The following is a 10,787-nucleotide window of genomic DNA, read 5'->3' on the forward strand; positions in this document are numbered from 1 at the left end:
CTTTCCACAGGGATCCTGCTGATAAATTGATAAGACATCGGGCGTGCTCCTTGCGGGATAATGCTTACGCTTTAATAAAAGCCGAACTGGACTCCGATTTCGAGGATAAGTGTCGTGAAATTTCTAAGAATCGCCGAATTTTAGAAAGCAATTGTAATAACGAGGAAGAAAGCAAAAAATCAGAATCTATCTCCACAAATGAACGGATAGAAAAGAAGGAGTCCGTAAATTCTAGTCATTCCCTCATCGTGAACGGAAAGAAATTCGGTAGTTCGAGAAAACGTAAAATACCTGCATGGGCGAGAGGCTACGTGAAGAAAGTTCATAAGAAGAAAAAGATCGCTTTCGATGAAAATGTTACCGAGGTAGTCGCAAGTAAATCGCTAAACAATGAAACTACTACTAGTATTGATCTAGAAAAATTCCAAGAATTCGAAACCGAAGCGAATAGCGTTTTAAACGGCCATGTGGGATTGTTCGATAATACCGATTCGGAGAACGATTCGCAAAATGAAAATTCAAAGGAAAGCCAAAACGGCACTGTTACAGATCAACGAATTGATAATCTCGACCAAATGGAATTATGTTTCATAGAAGAAGATAAACATATTGGGAACGGTGATTCGAGTTCGTCGTCTCGACGCGAAAGCATGGATGAATTGTCGTTCGCCATTGAAAGCGATTCTAGTCGAGATAAAATTGAAGAAAATGAGAAAGTTTTAGTTGATAAAAGTGAACTCGAAAATGCGTGGCATTATATTGTTGAAATAACAAAAGACTTTCCTGTTGAGGTATTGTGCGATATCTATGTGCAACTAAGCAGATGTGTTGGGAAATATGCTCATAAATACGATAGAAAATCACTGCCAAAGGTAAATATATATATTCTATTTATTATAAAAAAATAGAACATATGCATATAGCGTTAAAAAAATATCGACTTATTTAATTTGTATATGTAAATGCATGTAAATGTATACATTGTTAATTTACATATTACATATTGTATATATAAATTAACATATAGAGGAGTCTTATTAATATATTGTTACTTGGATTGTATGCAGGACTTGCTCAAGGAAGTGGAAAAGTTTACGGAGTACAAGCGACAGTGTCATTAGAATACATACGATACAAGTAGGTATGGCATATATGAAAGAAAATGCAGCATGTTGCTAATGAGACAAACGTGTTATACATTACGCCATCACAATATTTTTAGCAACACTAATCTTTAAAAAAAAATCAGAGATGGTTTCTTTTATATATTTATACTGAAATTACAAAGCCGAATATTATCATTGTATCAAACAAAACTTTGGAATGATATATTTTTTAGTTATTATACTGCCAGTCTTTAGGTAAATAATAGCATACATCTGCAAAGCAATCGCATTTGTTATTTAAAATGCAGCAGGAAATTAGTTTTAATTAAATATTGAATTCCAGGTATGTACACAATCCAATTAAATTTTGTACATATTGTAAAAGTGCTGTAAATGTCCAAACAAGTAATTATTTGATATTTGACATGATAAGGTAGTATCGTGATTCTCAATCACATGACTGAAGTAATAAGAATGAATCACATCGCTGTCTTATTGCTTGCAGTTGCTTATATATTTTTTTAAAAAATAAATTTGATTTATATTTGTCAAAGAAAAAAATTTTGTAAGTTTTATCATATATTATCATCAGTATCATAATAATAATTGCTATTATAATTATTAGTATTATTATTATCTTTATTGCGTTTATAGCCTTTTATTATTCTTCACTTATGATTGAGATTATATTACTTTCATTACCATAGTCAGCCAAAAGATAAAAGTAATAAATTGTTAAACATTTTTTGCATCATTTTCTTGAAGAATAATTATAGATTTTTGCTTGAGGAAAAAAAATCAGGTATATGTACAAAATTCCTTTTCCTCTTTTTCAAATTTTGTGTGAAATTACATTGATAAATTTTAAAGTACATACTGATGAGAAATAACGAAAACACAGAAATTAGTACATTATGTACTTAACTATTTCCATTCAAATATTCCATTCAAACACGCTAACATGGTATAATGCATCCCCAATTCTAGAACATCATTATTTTAAACACTTACGAGACACAAGAATTCGACATTTTATTATATTATTGACGAGGGACTATTCCAAATATTCGTCTTCAATCCGAATAAAAATTTACAAGTAAGGAGAGCTAAAATATGAAACGTATTTCTTTATATGTGTTAAAATTGTGGTTCTCCTTGTATATCAATATACCTCGCGAAACAAAATGTATCAATTCAAATTCTTATTAAAATATAAGATGATATTACTTGGCGTATATAGAGTTATATAGGATAGGTAGAAGATTATTATCGCGAAAAAAAAATCCACATAAAAGTATTTGAATTTAATTTAACAAAAAAATCACAGAAAGTATTCAGAATTAACATATTTAAAAAAACCTATGCTATGTGAACATATATCTTTTTGTAATAGTACTGTTTTATCAGAATCCTGTTAAGGTTTTTAATCAAGCAATTGAGAGAACGATCGATATTGATTATCTGATTAAATGTGATCCTTTTCTCGCGATAGCAATTTTTTATCCTTCCTGCATTAGTGCAGTTCACTTTATACAAAATAACTTAAGGCATATTCGAAATGCGATTAGATATCTGCAATTTAAATAGACCAAAGTTGTAAAAAAAAGATAAGATTGAATATGAAAACTTAACACACGTGCGCACGCGCGTACACACACAATTATGAAATACCTCGATAAAAAAAATGCGTTATACAATGGCGGCTAGTTAGTCACGTTTAAATTAATTTTGAAGCTTCACGGAAGAGTAAATGGACTTTATAATTGCAAAATTTATCGTTTACACAGCGAGATCTCAAAGAGTGGATTACAGTAATTAATATTAAATATTTGAATTAGGATTAAAGAAATCGGAACGAGGAAAGAATGACTCCAGTTTATTAAATTTTTAAAATTTGAATCATTTGAAGTGACAACAAAGTGTTTATTTCCGGTTGATCCTAATAAGTACTTTTGAATATCTGGCCGTCGCTTTACAAAGTATTCCGGGACTCTCGCACTTTCTTCGATTTTATTTTCTTTTATTCTTTTCTGATTCTTTTATTTGTTATATTTCATCGAAACTAAGTGTAAATAGATTATCTCATATTTAATTGTTTATAACTCCAAAGCTATATTGAGAGATGTCTCTCGATTTAAAACAACTGCCATTTTTATTAATCAAAGAATATCCGCACTCGAGAAGAAATTGTGTGACGATTCTGGGAGACTTTGTTATATATATGCATGTATATATATGTATGTATATATATATGTACGTATAAATATTAGTAAATACTTATAGAATATATAACGCCTTCCAGATTCGTGTATTGGTTGTGATTTGCTATAATCGTGAAAGATTAGTTACCACATATAAACCAGATAGATCAGATAAAATTGTATGCGACGAGACGAAAACTCGTTTTCATCTGAGCTGTTTCAAACAGCCTAAAAAGCCGATTCTCTTCGATATAACCATTTAAACAGTATGTATGATTGTCGAATTGTACATATACACTTACAGGGCGCGATCCATCTTCTACCGTTTAAACCATACGATCGAATATAGAAGAGCTACAAAAAATAAACTCTATCAATAAAACTTATGTGATCCACGAGTATAATATCTTTCTTAGAAATATGTTATTGTTGTTAAGATATGATGAATTTTTAGCAATCGCGCGATTGAAAGATAATCTAACAGGTTTTGTTAGTAGCATATCCGTTTTTCGCGTCAGGTGATAGCGATGAAATTCTTTTTATAGCAATGAAATTTTGTAGTTAGCGTAGAAATTCGTTCTGTTCGGCGATTGGATCATTCGTCGAAATTCGATTGTATTACTTGCGAAATTTTCTAGTGACTAGAGAGTCGAAAAGACTGAGATTTAGAAGAAGAAAAAAATGCTCGCTTTTTAGCGTTCGTATGAAGTTTATTATGAGGTACACGCCTTCAAAATTCGATTAGAAAAGGAAGGATATGAGAAAAAGAAGATCGCTGTAGTGTCATATGAATTATCACCGATTCTCTTACACGCGCGATGATGGAGGATTCTCGTCAGTGAGAATTATATAAATATTTGCCAAAGAAATAACAACAGATAATGCTCTACCAGAACTCTCTTCTCGCATATAATTATAATCATTGTAAAGCATTAAACATAAATTACAAGGAAAAACCGCCGAGCGGATGTGATTTTTCTTCTAGCGATTACGATTTACATTCCGCTTCGAAATAACGATCCGAAAGAAACGCAATTTCATTCTTGGTGCTATTTTCGGACATGCTGTCATTTCACTACCACACGCGCGTGAATTGTGAATCCGTATATATATATATACAATGAATGTATATGCGCCATCAGATCGAGAAGTTATCTCATAACACTGCCGATTATGAAAACGAGCGCTACCACATTTATCTCTCCTTTATTCTGTGTTTCTCAATAATATCACTTAAGACTACTCTCTACGAACGATGAGATGTCAACACGTTTGAACTGTAGCATATCAAATCTGGCAATTTTTTTCTATTGACATAGTAGATGGTAGCCTTAAGAGAATCCACACATACATACACACGACAAGTTGGAAAAGATACGGACGAAAAGCGACGATGCATCCACTGCCTTATTTATTTTACCATATATAAATATATATATTATATATATAAGTAACACACATTTTATAGTCATACATATAGTGAAATAAAGTTTCGTAATGTAATCAATTTATTTGCAGTTATTCTCTCGTTTCTTCCAAATTATATCCCTGTTTGTTTCATTGTGAAATTATCATTTTGTATGCTTATTTCTATACATGCGAAAACATATGAACGCTATCGTATTGATACGGTAATCGATTCGTATGACCTTCCGTTTGTTAGCCGGCGATACGTCAAAAATAATGAAATTGAGTAATAAACTCTCGTAACTTTTTAAATAATTTGCATAAAAATTCCAGTGATGATAACTCGATCGTAAAATCATCCAGAATGCGCGAATAAATCGAGAGATTTGTATCGAGATGTCGATGATAGTAAAAATGTCATTTTTGCGTTGACTGCAATAGAGAAGCGAACAGAAATAAAAATAGATCGGCGGTTTCTTTTGAGAATTTTTGAAGAAAAGAAGAAATGTCTGTCGCGAAAGATTTCTCGTGCATCGGAGGGCTGGAGAAGCACATTAGAATCGTGAAGGAGATGGTCCTGTTTCCGCTGATGTACGGGGACGTGTATGCTAAGTTTAATCTCAGACCGCCTCGTGGCTTACTGTTCTACGGCCCTCCAGGTAATACTTCATTTATGAAATGTGTGAGAGAGCGTTATTGTGGATCTCTCCTGCCTCTACTCTTCATTAGGAACGGGAAAGACCCTCGTAGCCAGCGCTCTAGCAACCGAGTGCAGCAATTCCGAACGCAAGGTCTCCTTCATTTCGCGCAAGGGTTCCGATTGTCTCAGCAAATGGGTCGGAGAAAGCGAGAAGAAGCTCGAGAAGATCTTCTCGTTGGTCAATGAAATTCGATTATTATATAATTATATTTTTTCTATTTTATATATTTATTACAATAACCTACGAATTTTCTTTCCTCTTTTACAATTCAGATGTTTTATGAAAATTGTATCACAAAGAGCGAAAAAATCTTACGTGTAAATCCAAGAGAACATCTTCGATCCAAAGGAATAATTGTTTTTTTCCCCAGGCACAACAGACGAAACCGTGCATAATTTTTTTTGACGAAGTCGACGGTCTCGCGCCTGTAAGGTCAAGTCGGCAAGATTTTGTCCATGCTAGCGTGGTCTCCACTCTCTTGGCTTTGATGGATGGCTTGGACAATAATTCCGAGATCATAGTGATAGGGGCGACTAATAGAATTGACGCAATAGATCCCGCTCTGAGGAGACCTGGTAGATTCGACAAAGAACTATATTTCCCCTTGCCTTGCTATAGCGCCCGGAAAGAGATACTTTCGGTATTGTTTTCATAATAAAAATGTAAGAAATTGAGGAAAAAAACTGATAAAATTTGACGGAAAAAAAATATAGAAATTGATGGAGAAATATTAATATTTTTTGTAACGCGGTGAGACAGGTACACATTAAAAGTTGGAAACAGAAACCGGCACAGAAATTTTTAGCGTACTTGGCGTCGAAAACATTGGGATTCTGCGGCAGCGATCTGCAGGCACTTTGCGCTGAAGCAGTTATGTGCTCGGTTCGCAGAAACTATCCGCAAATCTATAATTCTAAATCTAAGTATCACATCAATGAACGCCATCTCAAAGTAAGACATACATCATTTGACAACACAAATATCGATTAAATCTGTTTAACAAATTAAAAAAATAAGAGAAGTTACTTTACAAGAAAAATACATAGGTGTTATATATAAAAACACTTTTGTGACAAGTTAAACAACTTGATTTTTTTTCATCAAGGTGGAAAAGGAAGACTTTCTGAAGGCGCGTCAGAATATCGTTCCCGCGTCCCATCGCGTTATCGTTGCGCCGATCAAGAGTTTACCTTCCAAAATCCAACCGTTATTACAGGAGGATCTGGCGGAAATTCTGTCGCGTTTACAAACACTTTGTCCAACCGGCATGCTAACTTCTGACAACATGTAAGCATCGCGCGATGAATATCCAGGAACAAAATCAAAATAAATACTAATCCGAATATAGAACAGGCAAAGCCACGTCCAAATCGAGTGGCTGTCCGCGAATCGTGCTATGCGGTGACGATGATTCTCACACTCGTCACTTAGGACCGGCATTGCTGCACACTCTGGAACATCTACCTTGTCACATTCTGGATGTCACGACGCTGTTCGAGGAAACAGGCAAAGCAGCCGAGGAAGCTATGATACAAGTAGAAAAAGATTATTCTCTTCCCTTGTTCCTAGATAAATGTCACACGATAATCGTTTCGTCGTAATACAGAAAATCAAGACCGCACGTCACACTTTACCAGCGTTACTGTATGTTCCTGATGTCTTGACTTGGTGGGATCTGGTGAATGAGACGGCGAGAGTGGTTTTTACCTCCTTAATGCGCGGTCTCGATCGATCGGTGCACATGCTCGTGTTAATGACTGTCCACTGTCGACACGCCGATCTGCCATCGGAGGTTGATGGTCTTTTCTCGACGCATTATTTTATTTAATTTCTATTCGTACTTTAATATTTCAAATAGCCATATCTATGCTCTAATGTGGTTTTTTTTTATATAGTCAAACATAATACATTTCATTATAAATCTATATAAAAATGAAGGATTGACAGAATCGTGAAATTTTTAGAAATTTTTAGCAGTGTTGAAATTTCTCGAGAAATATATCAATATTTCTCGAGAAATTTTTCTACTTTTTCTACTTGATATATTTGTAATATCTTTACTCATACATAGTAAAACGCGTAATTATTGATATCTTATAGATTGCAGAATTGTATGACGATAATCGCGGCGAGGTGTATGAGGTGAGATCGCCTTCACCACAAAAGCGGCGATCTTTCTTCAAGCAATTATTCCTCAGTGGACCCGACAGTCTTTCCGACTGCTCCTCACAAGGTGATTATCCGTCTAAAATAATCGCATATCGCACGGTTATTGCGTTAACGATAAATCGGTTTCTGACAAACGTAGCGGATCTGGTGCAAATCCTGAGCCCGAAGAAGCTCAAGGGTGAAAATAACAGAAAGCTGCGGAGCTACGTATGTTCTAGCGATTCTAACGGATTATTAGGTATGTTTAATAGCACAAATTTCGCATACAAGATCGTTAATGTACATATGTGCAATGATTTCATAAGAAATAAGCGCGGCACGCACGACCAGAAAGATTAAAACGGAATCGAAAGCGCGAAATAAGCTCGGAACTGTACGATCCTCGACGTTTTCCAGATCGAGTAATTACTGATTGATAATTTTCTAAATCCAACTTATATTTACAATAAACAATTTCTTGGAATTTATTCATGTGAATATATTAATTATAAATTACAACCGCAATTTATAGTTCTACAAATTTGTTTACCAGGAACGAATATCAAGAGAGAATACAACGCATCTGGTGAGGGTCCGCCGTCGAAACGGCAGAAACTTACGTCCGGTACGTCTTCATCTCGATCCAGCGCCGAAAAGCTTTTCAGTTCGCAAATGGAGGATTTGGTCGAAACAATCGTTCGATCGACCGATGAGTGGCCGAGTCATATATTGGAGAGTCTGTTCTCCTCTCTCGAACTCACAATGGAGAACAATGGAGACTTGCGTGCGATGGTGAATGAGTACGTTGTACGTTACGAGGAACTGAAACGAGCCAAAATGCGTGCGAAACAAGAGGAAGATTAATCGTTAATTTTGTGAAAACGTCCCTTCGCTTGTCAATCGTCGCTGTGATGTCCAAATGCGATGCAAAATGCATCGCGATAGCCGGCAATAAATTCGTGAATGTATTATAATATTGCAATGTAATAAACAATATTCTCAGTTTTTTGTTTTAGAAGATTTCCTTTTTTTGCTATCATGAGTTATCCTTGGTACGATTCGGATAATTCTTGGTGCGATAATTATGCATATTAGAGGCGACTTCACAGATTTCAATGGCCTTGATATGTATTATTAAGGACACGGCCCTGAGAGTAACTTTCGAAAGGTTTTAGTCGTATGGAACTTGATTTAAATTTTTCGAGAGAAATTTTTTTATCGAGCTGCAGAGTATCAAAAATACGTAATTTTAAGAAACAAAATCATTGTTTTCTTTTTTAAAGCACAGAACAAGAAAGTCAAAAAAGTTTTAAAACATCGATAGAGCATTGAAAACTTCAAGCTTCAAAATGTTTTTTTTATTTTTTGTTTGCGATAATTTTTCGCCGAATTTCAGCGATTTAAAAATAGTCCAATTTTTAGTGTATGAAGAAATGTTCCCTACTTCTTCTTGAAAAAGTTAAATATATAATTTATTGAATTAAGTGCAGGCTTATTGTAGAAATTATTTGAATTTCATTTGGTTTTTCAAAGTAATTCATCCCAAACAATTTATGGCAGCAATTTTCTCTCCGTGTTTTCGACATTAAAATTTTCTTCAAAAAACCTTTCTCGTATTACAACGCTAGAATTATTAGCATTTTCCTTTCTAGCAGAGTATTTTTTTTTTTGTTTGATAATTGTTTTCCAACTTGCACCATATGTTTCATGCGCCTTTGATGCATCGACTCGATAATTGTGTAACTGTCTCTTCTCTCCCTTTGTGTCTCATAAGATCGGGCTCTCCTACTTGAGAGGGTCTTTCCGCGTGGTGGAGGGGTCTAGTCCGGCGATCTTATCAGTTAGTATACGACTGTTGCGTGCGTCGCGTTACATGTTACATCCTGTATCCCGAGTACAATTCAACTTTGCGGGACCACGTGGCGAAAGTTAACGCGTCATAACGTGTCACGTTCGGAAAGAAAGCGAAGAAACGGTTGAATGTTACTGAATGTGAACTTGCTGAATGTTGCATATTGAAAATTGAAACCAACAGCCAACAGCGATATATGAGCGGAAGTTCTCCCCCTCCCCATCAAGATTTTACCGCTACCACAACTCGAACTGTGTCGAACACGAGATATCCACAGGACGACGAGATCACGCGGCAACACTGTAATAAGTGGACGTTTTTATTACCATATGCGAAATTGCTATATAATGCACGATCAATTTTTAATACAATTTTAATCTTAATTAAATTAATTTTTTTTGTTTGTAATGTTATTTGGCTTATTGTTACCTTATTATTACTAATAAGGACTTTTATAACAGCTTATATAGCTATATATATAATAAGAGTATGAAAAAACAGAGTTTGAGATTTCCAACAAATATTTATTACAAACATGTAGAAAAGATATATTTAAAAAATTGTTAAATATTATATGTTTTTACATATCTTTATCTCAAAAAATTAAAGGTATTGCTAATATACCTTAGTGCTAGGGAAAACGACATTTTGGCAGAAATATATTACCCTTAGAGAAAAAGTGTCAAACACAAATAGTGTTAAGCGCAATATCATAATGAAGACAAAAACAAAAGACAAGTTGTGTTCCGAAAACGATTAATTTTCGGAAGCGTTTTCTATTACATGAAAGCTCCCGGAAGCGTTTTCTATTACATGAAAGCTCCTATATATATTTTCTATTACATGAAAGCTCCCGGAAGCGTTTTCTATTACATGAAAGCTCCCGGAAGCGTTTTCTATTACATGAAAGCTCCCGGAAGCGTTTTCTATTACATGAAAGCTCCCGGAAGCGTTTTCTATTACATGAAAGCTCCCGGAAGCGTTTTCTATTACATGAAAGCTCCCGGAAGCGTTTTCTATTACATGAAAGCTCCCGGAAGCGTTTTCTATTACATGAAAGCTCCCGGAAGCGTTTTCTATTACATGAAAGCTCCCGGAAGCGTTTTCTATTACATGAAAGCTCCCGGAAGCGTTTTCTATTACATGAAAGCTCCCGGAAGCGTTTTCTATTACATGAAAGCTCCCGGAAGCGTTTTCTATTACATGAAAGCTCCCGGAAGCGTTTTCTATTACATGAAAGCTCCCGGAAGCGTTTTCTATTACATGAAAGCTCCCGGAAGCGTTTTCTATTACATGAAAGCTCCCGGAAGCGTTTTCTATTACATGAAAGCTCCTATATATATATATATATATATAATAGTTAATGCACAGG

The 10,787-nt window shown here is 34.8% G+C and overlaps 2 protein-coding genes across 5 annotated transcripts in view; both read left to right on the forward strand.

The window, feature by feature from the left end:
- The window catches only part of LOC115235399 (ATPase family AAA domain-containing protein 2-like), a 15,316-nt gene extending 6,783 nt beyond the window's left edge, over positions 1–8,533 (forward strand). The window contains 13 exon segments of the mRNA XM_029807176.1: positions 11–618; positions 1,068–1,137; positions 5,199–5,215; positions 5,218–5,373; positions 5,444–5,592; positions 5,786–6,055; positions 6,175–6,366; positions 6,521–6,702; positions 6,764–6,950; positions 7,022–7,207; positions 7,516–7,648; positions 7,724–7,822; positions 8,117–8,533. Coding sequence (XP_029663036.1) covers positions 11–618; positions 1,068–1,137; positions 5,199–5,215; positions 5,218–5,373; positions 5,444–5,592; positions 5,786–6,055; positions 6,175–6,366; positions 6,521–6,702; positions 6,764–6,950; positions 7,022–7,207; positions 7,516–7,648; positions 7,724–7,822; positions 8,117–8,427 — 2,560 coding nt within the window. The 3' untranslated portion in view covers positions 8,428–8,533.
- Positions 8,534–9,264: 731 nt separating this feature from the next.
- The window catches only part of LOC115235870 (collagen alpha-1(IX) chain-like), a 25,875-nt gene continuing 24,352 nt past the window's right edge, over positions 9,265–10,787 (forward strand). For all 4 annotated transcript variants that reach the window (XR_003884102.1, XM_029807953.1, XM_029807962.1 and 1 more), the window contains exon 1: positions 9,265–9,717. The gene's annotated coding sequence lies outside the window, so the exon portion shown is untranslated. The remainder of the gene's footprint in view (positions 9,718–10,787) is intronic.

Source organism: Formica exsecta, unplaced genomic scaffold (assembly GCF_003651465.1).
Source record: "Formica exsecta isolate Colony F162 unplaced genomic scaffold, ASM365146v1 scaffold11, whole genome shotgun sequence".
Classification (NCBI taxonomy): domain Eukaryota; kingdom Metazoa; phylum Arthropoda; class Insecta; order Hymenoptera; family Formicidae; genus Formica; species Formica exsecta.